Genomic DNA, 17,709 nt, shown 5'->3' on the forward strand with positions numbered 1-17,709 from the left:
AAAGATGTGTTGATACTGGTTAAGCATTAAGCTCCTGATCTCACTCATATTTCGAATTATTCATAATATGCATTATAGAAAAGGAGTTTTTACCGTACACGTTGAAATGCCAAAACATTAAGCAATTCAATGTTTGAACATATTGTTTACTGAACAAATATTGACCATCAGTCAGCTTTTATACATCAAGGCTTTATTCTTCTTAGGTTGTACAAATTGGTGATGAAAGAAGACAAACATTGTTATATATTTTAATATCTGTAGCTCAGAGAAAGAGCGTGACGATGGCCGATGATGCCATCAGGAGGAGGATGCTGGAGGCGGTGGGTGTGGCTCCGTTGCACAAGTCAGTGGAGCAGCAGGTTATCGGTGCAACACAATCTGCACTCTTCATGCAGGTCTTGGTGACAACATCTGATGGACAATGGAACAATGAAACCCACAAGGCGTTCAGCACAGCAACATGTCGGATCGATAATGAGTTTGAGATGTTGAACATCAGCTGTGGAAGAACCACTCACCATCCACCATGATGATCCTACAACAATCCATTTCGGAGGCACAAGTGTACGTGTCCCTGCAGCCTTTGCCTGCACAATGGTAGCAGGTCAGTCCACATGCTGTACAGGAAAGACACAATAAACACACAACAGTTTTAAACATACTCCAAGTATAATGCTCGTTGTTCTGTGAATTGTTTTTATGAAATATTGCTGAAAACGATTCAAACAGGAGAACGAGCAGAGGAAGTTGGAAGTAAATCCACAATAACAAAAAAAAAGGAAACAAATATTACACGCTAAGGCACGTGACTTTTAAACTTTTCTTACCCGCAGACACAGTCACAAACAGGATCAGCGCTCCATAAAAATGCATCCTGAACAGACGGGAAGAACCGATGTTTAATCAACTGCGCACTTGGAGAAAAGATGTCCACTCTGCCAAAGCTCCCCCTTTATAGTCCAACCCACCAGTCGCCTCTAAACCTAGTTGTGCTTCTTCAGAAAGCCTCCTCCCATCAGCCTGAGCGAGTTGATACATTCATCATGACTCAAAGTGAAAGGAAAATCTCCTCCGGGTTTGAGGAATCAAGCTGCAAATGCTGCAGTGGTTCAATGCAAAGAAAAGGATTGAATGTTCACATTAATTTTTCAGCTAATGTTCAAAGGAAGTTATTGTCTCACTGTACTGGATCTAGTTTCACAAAACCTTTCAGAAAGCGGTGACGGTCCTACATTCAAGATTTCCCTCTAAGGTGAAATAAACAAAAAATTATATTATGAGCAAGATGCATGTGTTAGTCAAATTATTATTGATAAAATACTAAACACATCCAATAAAGTGACATTTTAGTCACTATTAAATGTACACTATGTGTTAAATTCCACATTTTCTGAATAAAGATAATGTTTTTAACCCCACCCCTTTCTTTTTACAACCAACACTTGAAATGATGAAGCCATTTGCAAATGACACAATAGTAGAAAATGTAGTTTAGTGTTTCCTTTTTCTCTGCAGCAACTGCTTTACTGCCGTTCCAATGATCCAGACTTCCCCATTTCCTGCACTACTCTTGCAGTCTTTTTACTTGCCCCTTTCCCACCACCCCCTCTGGCCTGGTGCTCTCCTTTGCATCTGTCTCAGCTTCCCAGGCCTCTGTTTCGGCCTGACCTTATTTTCAAGCTCCAGTTTCAATCTCATTCACTGTCAGAACCTCATCAATGCAGAGAAACAGTCGCTAGTTCTGGAGATCTTTAAACTTATGGTCACTGCAACCGTCTGTGTAGGAAGAAATACATCTTAGTTCTTATTTTATATTTGGTTCATAGTGCCTTTGTGGATTCTTTCCCTTTGTGCTTTTCAGTAACCTCTGTCTCAGACGGGAAATAATGTACTTTGATAAACAAACCTATTAGTGAAAACTCTTGGTGTTGTGTGAAGAGAACCCAGACAGATCTGATTTTACCTTGTGTTAGAGGCCTGTATGGAAACCCACTGCTGAACCCCCAAAGAGTACACATGCTCATCATGTCAAGGTCCTCTGTTCTTCCTGAGAAGCTTTGACCAAAACCTGCCCTTTGTTCAACTGTTGTTTCCTGTAAATGTTCATGGCCAGAAGGCACTCTGATCACTGAGAGTTCTACAGCCTCGCTGTGAACTTCAGTCATGCGCAGTGAATGAAACTTACCTGAAGCAGACACAGAATTTGACTTCCTCCGCCTTGAGTTCAGTGGTTAATTCTTTATATGTATCACTGACAGCAGACCTTACACAAGTTAACAAACTATCATGTAAATGGTACACTACAGATGATGTAACATACCAAGTGAAAGGCGCATAGTTGGTCAAACATTTGATTTTAGTTCGTCCATAAGATCTTAAATATTTGTTTTAGAAATGTTTTAGCTATTTGTTTTACAAGTCAAACCCACTTTGTGTAACATTAGAATATGACATAGAACAAAACAAAGAGGAGCATAGACGGTTTTGGTGTTTTAACATAGTTTCCTGTTGCAAGTTAATCTTTGCAAACGCAGGAACAAACATTCTTGCTTCCAAAGGTTTTTAAAGTTAGTTAAAGAATATGAATATGAGTTCTATTTATATCCCTGCATGTCGTTTTGTAATGTTTAAGTAACTTTAACCTGACATTCTCTCAAAAGCAGTCGGGTTGGACCATGTGGCTTCAATGGTCAGTGAAAGAAACTGAAGAGTGCTAAAGCCTGTCGTTACTTTATGCTAGAGTGTGTTTATGTGTTTTACGCACGCTGTCGAGTTCAGTAAGGTAACGTTAGTCACGCAGTCCCCACGTTCCCAGTGCAGGGAGATTCAGGCCGCCATCTTTCTGTTTTCTCTATCGCAGTAACGCTGTGTTTTCGAAGGATCCTCTCGGCCTGACGTCACACCTGTGAGCGCCGGTTTGAGGTAACGTTAAGTCATTAAGGAGTGTAAGTGCAAGCAAGTGTTGCACAGTAATATATGCATGTTATAACGCTGTGTTCAGACCAGACACGCTTTAGTCACGTGAGCTTACTCGCGGGCTATTTGTGGATATTTACCTATTTGCTATTTTGCTATTTTGCTAAAAAATTTAAATAAAGTGTGTGGGTAAAAACTGCAATCAGCGATTGCGAAAAGCAGGATCTGTGTTTCTATTGCAGCAGATTGGTTTCAGGCTTTTGTTTAATGAGTTGCAGATAGTGTACATTGTGTGTACCAGTATTAGTGTGTCAACAAATTAAACTGTGAAATCTCTTCACCTTTTAAAGAATGTCCAACCTTTTATTATTGTACTAAATCAATGGCTTTAATCCGATCATTCATTTAATAGAGAACATCATTTCTTTGCATTTCTAACTTTGGTGACGGCAAAGTACAGGAATCCTAAAGTGTTGAGAGAGAGTCAGAACTGTGACCACATCTCCATGAAAAGGTACCGTGAAGCAGAGAGTAGAGCAGTCTGCTGCTCCACCCTGACAGAGGACGACTCCTTCAAATCTCCACCCGTTACTTTGACAGCTGGACGCCTGAGTTTGACTTTGTCTGCATCTTGTGGACACCTGGGGAAGTGTGACTGGTGGCGGCGGGCATGCTGGGCTGTGTGTTGGTGTGTGTTGGTGCTGGCCGCTGTGGTTGCCTGGTGCTACTATTCGGCATCATTCCGCCGAGCCCAGCTGCTGAAGGCCGAGCTCCTGGAGCTCAACAAAGAGCCTAACGGTGGGTTCGGTGTCCCGGTGGGTTACCAGAGTCAGGATATCGGAGGATCATAGATCGGGACTCCGTGTGGGGCTACGAGCTCGGCCTCAAGTCCATCATCCCGACGGTGCTCACCATTAGCATTCTGGGTTACCAGTTTGTGTTACCTGATATGATAGGAGGGAACGCGTACCCCAACCGCACCGCAGGTATGTTTAATGTTGGCTCCCTTAAAGACGCACGTTGATGTGGTTTTAGTCTACGGTCTGACATCTGCGTTGTGTGTTCAGTTGGTTTAGATGGCAAAAGTGTTCTGCCGGACAGAGAGCTGTACATCCGATGGTTGGAGCTGTCTGCTTTCATGCCCGCCATGCAGTTCTCCATACCGCCATGGGCCTATGACAGCGAGGTGAGCAAAGTGACACGTTTCATCCTAACTGAACCCAGAGGCAGTGCTTTAACTCTGCTTGGGGCATAGAACCATGGTTACATCTGCACCTGACATTGTATGTGTAACGGGGAACACATTTGTAATCTTTTTTTCCCTGTTCTGTAATCTCCTGTCCACGAATGTGATCATTAGTTAATAAACGTGTGTGTGTGTGTATAAAAATAGACAACTAATAATGTTTGATTTATATTACGTGTATATACCTAATTGACCCCTGACCTTTGTGCGTTGACCTGCAGGTGGTGCAGATAGCGCTGAAGTTCGCAGGGCTCCATGAGACTCTGGTGGCCCCGAAGGTTCTCGAACTGGCAGGCAAGGTCCTGGACACCGGGGACCCGATCATCAGGCCCCTCTGGTGGATCGCCAACAACGACGATGCAGCGTACAAGATCGATTCCCAGTTCCTGATCGGTGACGACCTGATGGTGGCGCCGGTGTTGGAGTCGGGGAAGCAGGAGAGGGACATCTACCTGCCCGCAGGTCGCTGGAGGAGCTACAAGGGGGAACATTATGACAAAGGCCCCACGTACCTCACTGACTACCCCGTGGACCTGGACGAGATAGCTTATTTCACATGGGTTCACTGAAGGCATCAACGGCCTTTAACACGCACACACGTTCTGTATGCACATTGTGGTGAGCACACGCACACGCCAGGAAATGCAGGAGATGTTTGCTTGTTTTTCAAAGGGAAATGACCATTAAGTATATTTATGTTAAAATAGTTCTGCCAATTGCCTTCCACCCAAAGAATCAGAACAAAAACCCATGTTCACTTTCTTTGGCTCCATCCTTTTAGCCGATCCTCATCCTCATGTGCCTTCCACAGCATTCAACCGATCTGCGATTGTATCGTCAGCGCGTCTTCCACCTGATGGACATCTAGAGTCCTTCGAGGCCCACAGCTCGAATGTTTTGGGCCTTTCTCATGGTGTTGGGTGCTGAACCGGCAATAAATACTCACAGGGATGCCTCGCCTCATTTCACCATGGCAACTGCTGTATTGTGGAGAACACTCATAACTACCTACGGTTGAAGGTAACATGCATTAATTAGCATTGCACTGACGGCAGCATGTGTCTCATTCGTCACTTTGTCTTCATATTCATGAACCTTTGCTTGGTATTAGGATGGGGCCGATCCGATCCATGTCTGCGCTTTAACGTCGTCTGGTGAAATGACTCCAAAAGTGATCCCCGTCTGCTAGTTTGCTAGCTGGCTGCAAACTGTGGAATGGATTTCCTGAGCGTGTCTCATAACTGTCTCATTGAGCCGCGCCTCCGTTCAGCAATCCATTCCACAGTTTGCAGCCAGCTAGCAGGCTAGCAGGCTAGCAGGATAGCAGGATAGCACTAAGGCTAGACTGTTTAGCACGGCATCCAATACCGTGGATGAAAAAAGGAATCGTCTAACTGCAGAGAGCAGAAATGCTCAGATTCCTCAAGAAGAACCTGCCGATATGAGATTTGTTGAACACTAACATCACTTCTTCAGAGTCAACTTTGAGACATTCAAGTTTTGTTTTCTTTTAAAGAATAGTTAGACTCTGGTGTTTAGTTTATTCCAGGTAATCTTAAGTGCTGTTCTGATGCACACTGTTTTAAAACGTATTGTGTGTGTGTGTGTGTGTGTGTGTGAGTCTGTGTGTCAAGTGTGTATGTGTGTAAGAGGTTTACAGTTATTTTATTGCACTTTTCTTCAGATATTTGACATGTTGTTCATGATACAAGAGTCAGTTTACTTGATTTGTGCTGTTATTTTTGTGAACGAGTGAGTGAGACTGTCGTGTGTGTGTGTGTGTGTGTGTGTGTGTAAGATGTTCACACTTTTCATATTTCTAAATTTTTAAGACTCAAGTATTTGACATTTATGAAATTAAATAAATATTGACATGACAATCAATCTGAAACCCTTAGTTTCAAATTTGTTTTCAGAAGGTTTTCTGTTAACAGGATTTCCTGTTTTTCAAACACAGCTCTGGTATCGGAATATTATCTGTATCGGCCGATATCCAAATTTAGGTATCGGGATCGGATCGGAAGTGAAAAAATGTGGATCGGTGCATCCCTACTTGGTATGATAGAATATGAGTCTATTGATACTAGATTGTGTACTGAAACATGATTCTGGGTGTAAATGTAAAGCTAAACGGAGTGCAGGTATTTATACGTCTACATTCCTGTGACCTGTTCTTGGTCCTGGTCGTGCCATCCTGTCATTTCAGGGCCAAATCTAATTCTCCAATGACTTCCATCAGCTCAGGGGAAACGTAAAAGAATAAGAAGTGTGAATTCATTTTGTTGGTCCACAGACTCAAGACATGGATGTATTGCAGCGATGCTACTGGTTTGCCTTGTTAAAGACGTAGTGTTCTCAAAGGTGCCTCATAACCTCCCGTCCATTTCTGCCTGGTGACTTTATTTGCCTTATTGTCTTTAGTGCAGAGAGTGCATCTTTATGTTCTTGAGTATTGATTTTGCAAAGTAATCTGCCAGTGATTTCCTGCATGAAGTGAATACACACCACTAGTAGTCTAAACGCCTCGCTAGAAAATAATAAGTAAATGAGCAAGAGGGAGCGTTGTTATTTTGAATCTTTAATGTCACTTTATGTAAAATTGTTATGGAATTAACAATAATTTAGAAATTATTTTGTTTTTTGTTTAAAAATGAAATGTTTGTGAATTGGAAGTCTTTTTTTTCTTGCATTTGCAATAGTGCCACCAGATGGCGCCAGAGTCGTAAATGTTTAAATCTGAAACACGGTGGCTTTGACTGGCAAACTAGACTTGTATGCTTTTGTGGCAGACATCTGGATGATCTAGATTAATTACTGAGGCAGTGAAGTGTCTAATATATATACAAAAGGTTGTTTCAATGCAATGTCACAGTGGAATTTAAATTGTGTAACGCAAATTGTACTCATATACTTTCCCAATACATTCCCCCGGGTGCTCTGTCATTTAACATCTTTCCCATTTCATTGTCTGTGACGCACAACACTTTATGAAAATTTGTACTTTTAGCACTAGTTTTTGGATTTTGGTAGAGGGTTGTTAATATTGACCAATATATTTTGGATTGTCTTTAAAAAAAATAATAACAATCATTTTTAAATTGGTTGTGTCTCTTTTTATATCATCGCTGTATTCTGCTACTGCATCTGCTACTTTTCAGTTGGATGCAGAGTTTGGAAAAATGTTCCCCGGGAAGGAAGACCTCTTCCTTCGGAAATGGGAAGGACATATTGTTCCAAAACTACTTAAAGTGGCTACACTTGAAAATGACCCCCATGTCTTGCCAGCTGGTGAGGAGAGTGATGGTAAGCTATGTTCCATGCCTATGCGATACAGTTAACACGTTCTTTTTATTTGGTGGTCACCAGGGACTATGCCATATTTTATCATAACAGGGAAATCCGAGGGCTTCTTCATGACCTTACTATATTACTAGATCTAAGTGTCATTTGAATGTGTTTAAATGTCGGATTCGCCCAGAACAACCATATGGCTCATCTATTTCTATTGTGATTATTTGGTGGACAACTTAAGTGTCTGAGATGGCATCAGTGATCATATACAGTATATCCCTTTTTTTTGTTCTGCTTAGAGTTCCTTTGCTTCAGAGCCCTTCAGATGCTCACACACTATTTGCCTCCTACTGCATCGGGGAGGGCTAAAGGATGGGCCAAATGCAGTGTGAAATCGGCCCTTTCGTACATCTTGGACATAAAACCGGTAAGAAAATCCCATCTCAAGTATCAGCACATGCTAATCCATCTTTTACATTGGCAAAAGGGCTTTGTCTGACTTTTTCAATATATGCAATCACATGTTTGATAATCCTGTTGTTAATTAATCTGGACTACATGGTAAGGGGATGTATGCTACTGTATTACAAGTTTAGCATTGGGATTCTGACATATATTCTGAATTTTGTGTATTTGATATCAGCCCTTAAGAGCCCTATTTGTTATACATGTTCTTTCCTAGACTGGAACAAGCATATCAAGCCTTCTAGAGGGATCTCCTGAGGAAGCAGTGGGAGTCCACCAGCCCAAGCTGGTGTGTTTAGGGCACCCCAGGACAGTTGCTCAGTACGTCATCATTGCAAAGAACGACAATGTCGCCATCCCCCTTCAAGACGAAGGTTTGACATGTGCCATTGACAAACTGTTCAAAGTTTTCTGGGTTTGCAACATGGCATATCCTGCCCAACTCGAATCAGTCTACAGTTTCTTTGAGTATGTTTATGACATGCCCATCTCAGGTGGGAAGAGATCAAAAGTTGTGGAACTTATTGCAAAGCTCCAGGCAGTATTGTTGTAAGTTGTACCACCATGTACAGTTGTCCCAAATGCAAGAAATCCATTTCGAAACAAGTCAGGACACTTATTAGACATCTTAGGCAAGTTCATGCAATTTCAGATGGACAGGATTATACAATTGTATGTAGTCAGAACCACTGTCAAAGAACTTACCATAACTTTAATTCTTATGCCAGACATATAAACAGGGAACACACTCAGGTTGCAAACCCAGTAAATTTGGAACAAATGGTCAATTTTGGTAATGGGTCGGAAGATGTTTCTACGTCATGCTCCAACGCAATGAACACTCCACAAACAGATTCGGAAACTTCAATGGATTGTCATGTTTCAGACCATCGTGAGACTGCAGCTTCCTTTGTTGCCAAAATGTACTGTGCATCAAATTCCACCCTAACCGATGTGCAAAAAAGCATTGCTTGCACTAAAGAGCTACTGGACAAGACATTGGACGATTTAAAGGATAAACTGCATCTGTAATTGATAGCTACTCTTTGTCAAATGATGACGCTGTCAAATCTTTAATGCAGGATTTTGAAAATGCACGAAACATGTTTTCCGAGGTGGATACTCCCTACAAAATGTGCAAATATTTTTCTGAAAAACACTCTCTTGTGAAGCACACAGAAATTTTCTTAGGGTACAGAGGCGACACGGCAAGAAAGCAGGGGAAATTGAAGTACTGGCTGCAGACACTTGCCAGTATATCCCCATTATTGACACCATAAAGTTTCTCTTTAAAAGTGAAAAGATGCAGAGACTCTCTCAGCAATCTAAAAAAGGTGTTGATGGTAAAATGCATGATTATTGTGATGGCACACAGTTTACACATCATGCATTATACAATAGATATCCTAATGCCCTACAAATCCAACTTTATTTTGATGACTTGGAAACGACTAATCCTTTAGGTTCAAAAACCAAAGTTCACAAAATGGGAGCAGTTTACTTTTGCTTGAGAAACTTGCCCGTGCAATTCAACTCATTCCTTGCAAACATTCACCTTTGTCTACTCTTCAATGCTATGCTATAGACAGAGAGTATGTAGTAGAGGTATATGGCTTTGGCAAAATACTAGAGCCTTTGTTGGATGACATTCAATTTCTTGAAACAGAAGGGATAGAGATTGAGTTGTTTAATTTTATGTATTTACTGCATTTTGTCTATAAAAATGTTAGTTTGCAGTGGTCATTTGGGAAAAACAAATCTGTGAACATCTGTCAAATGTTTTAATATGAAATTAATCAAATAAAATTGTGACCTAAATGTCTTAGTTGTTTATTGTGAGTGTTTTAGAGCATATTTACCATGAAAAAATTGCATTTTAAGAATGCTTTTTAGAAAAAGTATAAATCTTATTTTTAACACATCTTTTGTGTTAAATTAACACATCTTTTGGGTTATTTTAACACATTGTTATGTTGAAATATAGAACACACAACGTGTGTTAAATGTTCTGACACACTGGCTGTGTTAAAAGCAACACAGAATGTGTTGTCCTTAACTAGACACACAGATGTGTTAAAAATTAACACATGATGTGTTATTTTTAACACATCTGTTTTGAGAGTGCAGGAAGACCTGCTAGATAGTTACAATAGTCAACGGGTAAGATGACCAGAGCCTGGACCAGAACCTGCGGCACCTTCTGAGTGAGAAGGGGACAATGCAGCATGTACCTACAGGAACGTGTCGTCTCTGTGATGTTTGCAGTGACGGAAAGTTCACTGCCATGTCGGTAGTAGCGTTCTATGGTTCTCTTTGTTTTACCTCACACTTCATGTGTTCATGTTTAGTGGTTGCAGGCAGTTTATTAAAGTGTGCGTCTTTCAACTGGCACTAATTTATATTTAGGATTCTGTGTTTTTTTTCTTTTTACTTGGTTGGTTTTCTTATCCATGTGGAATTATCGTGTGTTGGGGGAAAGTTTCTATCTGGTCCATTTCTGGTTCAGGTGAGTTTCCTTCACTGCACAGTGGAGACTGAAGGTCACAACGAGGCTGTAGAACTTTCTCTGATCAGAGTGCCTTCTGGCCATGAACACATACAGGTTACAGGAAATTAAGTTAAGTTAAGGACCAGCATGCACTGGGGCGGCCTATGTTTTTTTTTTTATCTGCACAGATGAGCGAGCGAGAGGAGCTTTTTTTGTAAAAGTGTGAACCACAAACCTGCAGTGCCTCAGAGGGTCTTTGATTCGTGTTTTTATCTGTTTCTTTTGTTTGCATTCTGTGATCAGATTACAGAAGACGTAAGACTTTTTTCTCATTAATTATTACCTCAATATTTCTTTAAGAAAGGACAAAAGAACATGTAGGCAGATTTAAATGCATGAAGGAACAACTTATTGGACATATTGATGCATCTTGACATCTGACACACAGCTCAGCAAACATTCTTAATTCTAGTTTCAAGTTAGTTGACTTTTGAAGCGTCTGCTGTCACTGATTCGTAGCTCCTCACTCATTTTTCTAATCCTTCAAAATATGATTCATTGAAAAGCAGTTTTTACTGTACACGTTGACGTGAAATGCCAAAAAGAAAATGTTTCATCATATTGTTTATTGAACAAATATCGACGAAAAGTCAGCTTTTATACATCAAGGCTTTATTCTTCTTAGGTTGTACAAATTGGTGATGAGAGAAGACAAATATTGTTATATATTTTAATATCTGTAGCTCAGAGAAAGAGCGTGACGATGGCCGATGATGCCATCAGGAGGAGGATGCTGGAGGCGGCGGGTGTGGCTCCGTTGCACAAGTCAGTGGAGTAGCACGGTATCGGTATCGGTGCAACACAATGTGCACTGCTCATGCAGCTCTTGGTGACAAGACCTGATGGAAAGCAACTCAGTTTCAACAACAATGAAACCCACAAGGCGTTTCTGGTTCAGGTGAGTTTTATTCACTGCACAGTGGAGACTGAAGGTCACAACGAGGCTGTAGAACTCTCTCCGATCAGAGTGCCTTCTGGCCATGAACACATACAGGTTACAGGAAATGAAACAAAGTTAAACAAAATGTAGCAGTATGGAAGTAGGATTGGCCTGCTACAGTTAACTGTGCCTGGTGACCACTAGGGCGGCGGTAGAATATAAAGGCTGCCCCCCTTCTCGCGCCCCACTAATGCATCATTTCCGGGTCAGGTGTCTGTCTGCGCAGAGTGCTCCGTGCCCCGTGCTCCTTTTTGCTCTTGGGTCCTCTCAACCGGTGGTAGATGTCTTCCTGCCGTGTGGGTCTTTCTCTCCCTCCCTCTCCCTGTGCAGGTTTGACCTGGGAAACAGGGAATGCTCATCAGCTGACCGGATCCACAGGTGGTGATTGATGTGACAACACTCAGTTGATTGGGGCCACTGCTGCTTTGCCTGCAACTTTGCCTGCTGCTTTGGCTGCTGCTAACTGCTGCTAACTGCAACTTAGTCTGCTGCTATATGTAACCTTGACTGTAACTGTCTGCCCTGTTAAATGCTGTTTGGTCCCCGCCGCGACATACCTAGCATGTCTATTGCCGGCACCAGACTTGGACCTGTGTATTTTTTAATTCTAGCTGACTGAGTAATTAATCCTTTAGTTTGTATTTCTTTTGGTCTGTTTCCCTTATTTTCTTTGATCATTTTCAATGATTTTTATGTGAATTATTTTCTTTTTCTGTTTCGTGTTGTAAATTTTTGGTTTAATCCTCTTGTAACCTTCTTTTTTTGTTATCGTTCCTAGCGGCTGTAGGCTGGTGGTGGCGCCGGTGGTGTGGGTGGTGGTGGTCTTCCTCGTGTGTCGTGTCCCATTGGATTTTTGTGCTATCACTGGGTGAACTCTGGTTTGGTTTTCTCTAAGTTTGTTTTATTAATTTTCCTTCCCCTTCACCGGCGCTTCTCACCATTAGGCCTTAGCGATTAGTTTTCTTATTTTGTGATGAATGTTAGATTTTATGGTGTAGCCGCGATAGGGCTAGCACCGGTGGATTCTGTAAAGACGCACGGACACAGGATGAGGGTAACCAGTCTTTATTCTCCAAAAGGGGAAGGCAGTGAGCAGGAATGAGGTCGCTCGACGTGCGTGCTCGGTTTCGCTTTGTCCGGCTCCGCTCAGCTCTCGTGCTCTGCTCTCAGGCTCCACTCCGCTCTGCTCGGCTCACGTTCCCCCCGACCTTGATCCTGCTCACTGCTTATGTAGGAGACAATCAGTGCAGATTATTTACACCTGGTTACTCCTCACCTACCAGCACCGTCCCCTGAACCACTCCCCCGCTCTCCCCCCTGCAGCTGAGCTAACCACGCCCCTCCACCACATACCCCCACCGCCCGACTTAGGCCGGGGAGCCATCCGGCCGAACCGACTCCCCCCCCCCCCCCTCCTGAGGGCGGGAAAGGAAGTCCGCCACGACCATCTGCGCCCCCGGCCTATGGATCACCTTGAAGTTAAAAGGCTGTAGAGCCAGATACCACCGAGTGATCCGGGCGTTGGCATCCTTCATGCGGTGGAGCCACTGCAGCGGGGCGTGGTCCGAACAGAGAGTGAACTGGCGTCCCAGGAGGTAATACCGCAGGGAGTCGACCGCCCACCGGATGGCCAGGCACTCTTTTTCAACCGTACTGTACCTGGCCTCTCTTTCCAACAGCTTCCGGCTGATGTAGAGGACCGGGCGGTCCACCCCCTGCACCTGCTGGGACAAAACGGCCCCCAGCCCTCTGTTCGACGCATCAGTCTGCAAGACAAAAGGGAGAGAGAAGTCAGGTGTATGGAGCAATGGTTCCCCACAGAGGGCTCGTTTCACCCCCTCAACCGCCCACTGGCACCGCTCCGTCCACTGGACCGGATCTGAGGCACCTTTCCGGGTCAGGTCAGTTAAGGGGCTGGTCAGCTCCGCAAAGCCCGGGATGAACCTCCTGTAGTAGCCTGCCAGCCCCAAAAACCGCCTCACCTCTTTTTTCGTCTTGGGCCGTGGGCAGGCTGCAATGGCTGCGGTCTTGTCCACCTGCGGGCGCACCCGCCCGCCGCCCAAGTGGTACCCCAGATACCGTACCTCCCTCCGTCCAACTGCACACTTCCTCGGGTTGGCGGTGAGCCCGGCCTGCCTCAGGGACTCCAGCACCGCGCCCACCCGCCGCACATGCTCCGCCCACGTGGTGCTGTGGATGATGACGCCATCCAGGTAGGCGGCAGCATACGAAGCGTGCGGACGCAGCACCCGGTCCATGAGGCGCTGGAAGGTGGCCGGGGCGCCGAACAGCCCGAAGGGAAGCTGTGGCGGGGTGGAAGGAACAGACTACACAACAGCTCAAGTGAAGTCCCCGGAGGGCAAGGTTTATTTACAACCGTAGAGTTAATTAGGAGAGGTCCAGCTTGCGAGGTTTTGCGGGCCCTGGCGCTCGTGGTGAGTCCGCTTGTGGGGGAGTCGGTGCAGTGCTCCAGGGGTTCCGTCGGGTCACTCGCTGCTTTCTAGAGAGAGAACGGCACACAAGAGGGTTAGCCTTACGTCTTCTCCAGGGGCCTCCCTTGTTCCTTCTGAACCTGCAGCTTAAATGCAGCGGAGCTGACGAGCTGCAGGTGTGGCCACTCAGCTCGTGATGAGTGGTGAGCAGGTGTTCCTTGTAGGTTCCAGGGCAACGCTGATGTGGGCTTGGGACGCTCATCACACTCCCCCCCCCTAAGCGTTGTCCTGGCCTACAAAAGCCGACCAGATCCGAGAAAGGCCGTCCGCATTAGAGTTTGCTGCTCCAGAACGGTGCCGGACTTCAAAGTAGAAGTCCTGGAGTGCCAGGAACCACCGTGTCACCCTGAGCGACGTCGGCCGGGGTGCCGTTGCCCGCGTAGACGTCGGCCGGGGTGCCGTTGCCCGCGTAGACGTCAGCCGGGGTGCCGTTGCCCGTGTAGACGTCGGCCGGGGTGCCGTTGCCCGCGTAGACGTCAGCCGGGGTGCCGTTGCCCGTGTAGACGTCGGCCGGGGTGCCGTTGCCGTCGTCGGCCGGGGTGCCGTTGCCTGCGTAGCCATCTAACTCTTGTTCGGTTTGCCCTTGTCGCGTCGCCAGATGTTCAGTTATCTGTTGCTGGCGCATGCTGCCTCCCACTCAGTATGCCTGCATCCTCCACCAGTGTGGCGGGGTGGAAGGAACAGACTACACAACAGCTCAAGTGAAGTCCCCGGAGGGCAAGGTTTATTTACGACCGTAGAGTTAATTAGGAGAGGTCCAGCTTGCGAGGTTTTGCGGGCCCTGGCGCTCGTGGTGAGTCCGCTTGTGGGAGAGTGGGTGCAGTGCTCCAGGGGTTCCGTCGGGTCACTCGCTGCTTTCTAGAGAGAGAACGGCACACAAGAGGGTTAGCCTTACGTCTTCTCCAGGGGCCTCCCTTGTTCCTTCTGAACCTGCAGCTTAAATGCAGCGGAGCTGACGAGCTGCAGGTGTGGCCACTCAGCTCGTGATGAGTGGTGAGCAGGTGTTCCTTGTAGGTTCCAGGGCAACGCTGATGTGGGCTTGGGACGCTCATCACACTCCCCCCCCCTAAGCGTTGTCCTGGCCTACAAAAGCCGACCAGATCCGAGAAAGGCCGTCCGCATTAGAGTTTGCTGCTCCAGAACGGTGCCGGACTTCAAAGTAGAAGTCCTGGAGTGCCAGGAACCACCGTGTCACCCTGAGCGACGTCGGCCGGGGTGCCGTTGCCCGCGTAGACGTCGGCCGGGGTGCCGTTGCCCGCGTAGACGTCAGCCGGGGTGCCGTTGCCCGTGTAGACGTCGGCCGGGGTGCCGTTGCCGTCGTCGGCCGGGGTGCCGTTGCCTGCGTAGCCATCTAACTCTTGTTCGGTTTGCCCTTGTCGCGTCGCCAGATGTTCAGTTATCTGTTGCTGGCGCATGCTGCCTCCCACTCAGTATGCCTGCATCCTCCACCAGTGTGGCGGGGTGGAAGGAACAGACTACACAACAGCTCAAGTGAAGTCCCCGGAGGGCAAGGTTTATTTACGACCGTAGAGTTAATTAGGAGAGGTCCAGCTTGCGAGGTTTTGCGGGCCCTGGCGCTCGTGGTGAGTCCGCTTGTGGGAGAGTGGGTGCAGTGCTCCAGGGGTTCCGTCGGGTCACTCGCTGCTTTCTAGAGAGAGAACGGCACACAAGAGGGTTAGCCTTACGTCTTCTCCAGGGGCCTCCCTTGTTCCTTCTGAACCTGCAGCTTAAATGCAGCGGAGCTGACGAGCTGCAGGTGTGGCCACTCAGCTCGTGATGAGTGGTGAGCAGGTGTTCCTTGTAGGTTCCAGGGCAACGCTGATGTGGGCTTGGGACGCTCATCACAAAGCGTGGTGAATTGGTACAATCCAAACGGAGTGGAGAACGCCGACTTTTGCCTGGACTCTGGTGACAAGGGAATCTGCCAGTAGCCCTTGGTCAAATCCAGTGTTGTAAAAAACTGCGCGGTGCCCAATCGGTCCAGGAGTTCGTTGACCCGGGGCATCGGGTAAGCGTCAAACCGTGAGACCGCATTCACCTTGCGATAATCCACACAGAACCTTATTGAGCCATCCTTCTTGGTGACAAGAACGATGGGGCTGCACCAGGCGCTGTTGGACTCTTCTATTACCTCCATCTCCAGCATAGCGGCCAATTCTCGCTGAACCATTTTCTTCTTGTGTTCAGGTAACCTGTAGGGCCGCGTCCGCACCGTCACGCCCGGGGACGTCTCAATGTGATGCACTATGAGGTCCGTGCGACCTGGCCGGGAGGAGAACACATCATTAAATTGATCTTGCAACCGGGCTATGTCCGCTTGCTGGGCTGCAGAGGGACGGGCGTCGGATGGGAGCCGGGTGGGATCGGTGGACTTTGGGACTTCTGGGCCCAGCTCCTCGCTCTCTGCTACTGCAGACACCAGGGACACGGACTCCGTCTCTCTCCATGCTTTAAGGAGGTTGAGGTGGTAGATCTGCGTAGCTCCCCCTCTGTCAGATCGCACCACCTCGTAGTCGACGTCCCCTACCCGCCGTGTGACCACAAAGGGCCCTTGCCACTTGGCGAGTAGTTTTGAGCTGGAAGAAGGACGTAATACAAGCACTTTCTCTCCCGGTGTGAATTGTCTCAGCCTGGCCCCTCTGTTGTACAGCCGCTGTTGACGTTCCTGGGCCTGGAGCAAATTCTCACGTGACAACTCACCCAGTGTGTGGAGTTTGGCTCGCAGGTCCAGGACGTACTGAATCTCGTTCTTACCGGGGCTCGGACCCTCCTCCCAGTGTTCCTTAAGCAGGTCGAGCACCCCCCGTGGTCTTCTGCCGAACAGCAGCTCGAAGGGAGAAAATCCCGTGGAGGCCTGGGGGACCTCCCGTACTGCAAACAACAGAGGGTCAAGCCATTTATCCCAATTACGTTCATCGTCGTGAATAAACTTACGAATCATGGATTTCAGTGTCTTGTTCAGCCGTTCCACCAGGCCGTCAGTCTGGGGATGGTACACACTGGTCCGAACGGACTTAACCCCCAACAATTCATACAGTTCTCGTAGTGTGCGTGACATGAACGAGGTACCCTGGTCCGTCAGAATCTCTTTCGGGATTCCGACTCAGGAGATGACCTGAAACAGCGCCTGCGCAACACTCTTGGCGGAGATGCTGCGCAACGGCACTGCCTCGGGATATCGGGTTGCGTAATCCACCAGAACCAACACAAAGCGATACCCCCGTGCACTCCGGTGAAATGGCCCGATGAGGTCCATACCTATGCGTTCGAACGGCAGCTCCATTAACGGCAGCGGACGCAATGGCGCTTTCGGGATGGCCGGCTGGTTCACCAGCTGGCACTGTGGGCAGGATGCACACCAGCGGCGCACATCCGCCCAGATGCCTGGCCAGTAAAATCGGGCTACTATCCGATCCAGAGTTTTGTCGCTACCCAGGTGGCCCGCCATCGGGTTATAGTGAGCCGCCTGGAAAACTGTTTCCCGGCGGCTTTTCGGTACCAACAACTGCGTAATTTCCTGCCCTGTCTGAGTGTCGCGACTCACTCTGTATAGCCTGTCCCTAATCAGCGAAAAGTGCGGGTATGATAATACGGCGTCGGGGCGCACCACTTGACCATCAATTTGCATCACTTGGTCGAAGGCAAAGCGTAGTGTCATCACGAGACTGCTCCAGTGGAAAATCTTCCATGGAGCGTAGCTCTGGCGTCGGCGGCGTCCCCATAGGAGGCCCCGCCGATTCCCCCTCCCCGTCTGCAGCGTCGGACAACCTCGCGTCACCGCCAAGCGCCGCACACACCCCGCATGTCC

General features: G+C 46.9%; 2 protein-coding genes and 2 long non-coding RNA genes across 4 annotated transcripts in view; 2 read left to right on the forward strand and 2 right to left on the reverse strand.

Annotated features, from left to right (window-relative positions):
- Positions 1-17,709, reverse strand: part of LOC144386352 (uncharacterized) — a 51,443-nt gene that overhangs the window by 3,626 nt on the left and 30,108 nt on the right. The window lies entirely within an intron of this gene.
- On the reverse strand, positions 126-16,926 carry LOC120830622 (uncharacterized). Its single transcript, XM_078087135.1, has 2 exons — positions 15,977-16,926; positions 126-398 (listed from the first exon to the last, which is right to left on the reverse strand). The coding sequence occupies exons 1-2, from the start codon at positions 16,840-16,842 to the stop codon at positions 266-268; spliced, it is 999 nt and encodes a 332-aa protein (XP_077943261.1). The 5' UTR covers positions 16,843-16,926; the 3' UTR covers positions 126-265.
- On the forward strand, positions 3,740-5,113 carry LOC144386345 (myogenesis-regulating glycosidase-like). Its single transcript, XM_078087137.1, has 3 exons — positions 3,740-3,905; positions 3,987-4,105; positions 4,387-5,113. Exons 1-3 carry the CDS (start codon positions 3,869-3,871, stop codon positions 4,732-4,734), a joined length of 504 nt encoding a protein of 167 aa, XP_077943263.1. The 5' UTR covers positions 3,740-3,868; the 3' UTR covers positions 4,735-5,113.
- LOC144386351 (uncharacterized) lies at positions 7,328-8,250 on the forward strand. The gene is made up of 3 exons (XR_013452055.1): positions 7,328-7,468; positions 7,756-7,883; positions 8,139-8,250. It is a non-coding gene; the product is annotated as an uncharacterized LOC144386351 (long non-coding RNA).

Source organism: Gasterosteus aculeatus, chromosome 13 (assembly GCF_964276395.1).
Source record: "Gasterosteus aculeatus chromosome 13, fGasAcu3.hap1.1, whole genome shotgun sequence".
Taxonomy (NCBI): Eukaryota; Metazoa; Chordata; class Actinopteri; order Perciformes; family Gasterosteidae; genus Gasterosteus; species Gasterosteus aculeatus.

What these genes read in the sequence shown, in the direction of transcription:
- LOC120830622 (XM_078087135.1), bottom strand. Translation starts at nt 16,842, where the DNA reads ATGATTCGTAAGTTTATTCACGACGATGAACGTAATTGGGATAAATGG. An exon ending in ATCGTTCTTGTCACCAAGAA is followed by an intron (nt 399 to 15,976) that starts GGATGGCTCAAT and finishes TGTCACCAAGAC; the next exon opens with CTGCATGAAGAGTGCAGATT.
- LOC144386345 (XM_078087137.1), top strand. Translation starts at nt 3,869, where the DNA reads ATGATAGGAGGGAACGCGTACCCCAACCGCACCGCAG. An exon ending in GTACCCCAACCGCACCGCAG is followed by an intron (nt 3,906 to 3,986) that starts GTATGTTTAATG and finishes TTGTGTGTTCAG; the next exon opens with TTGGTTTAGATGGCAAAAGT. An exon ending in CATGGGCCTATGACAGCGAG is followed by an intron (nt 4,106 to 4,386) that starts GTGAGCAAAGTG and finishes GTTGACCTGCAG; the next exon opens with GTGGTGCAGATAGCGCTGAA.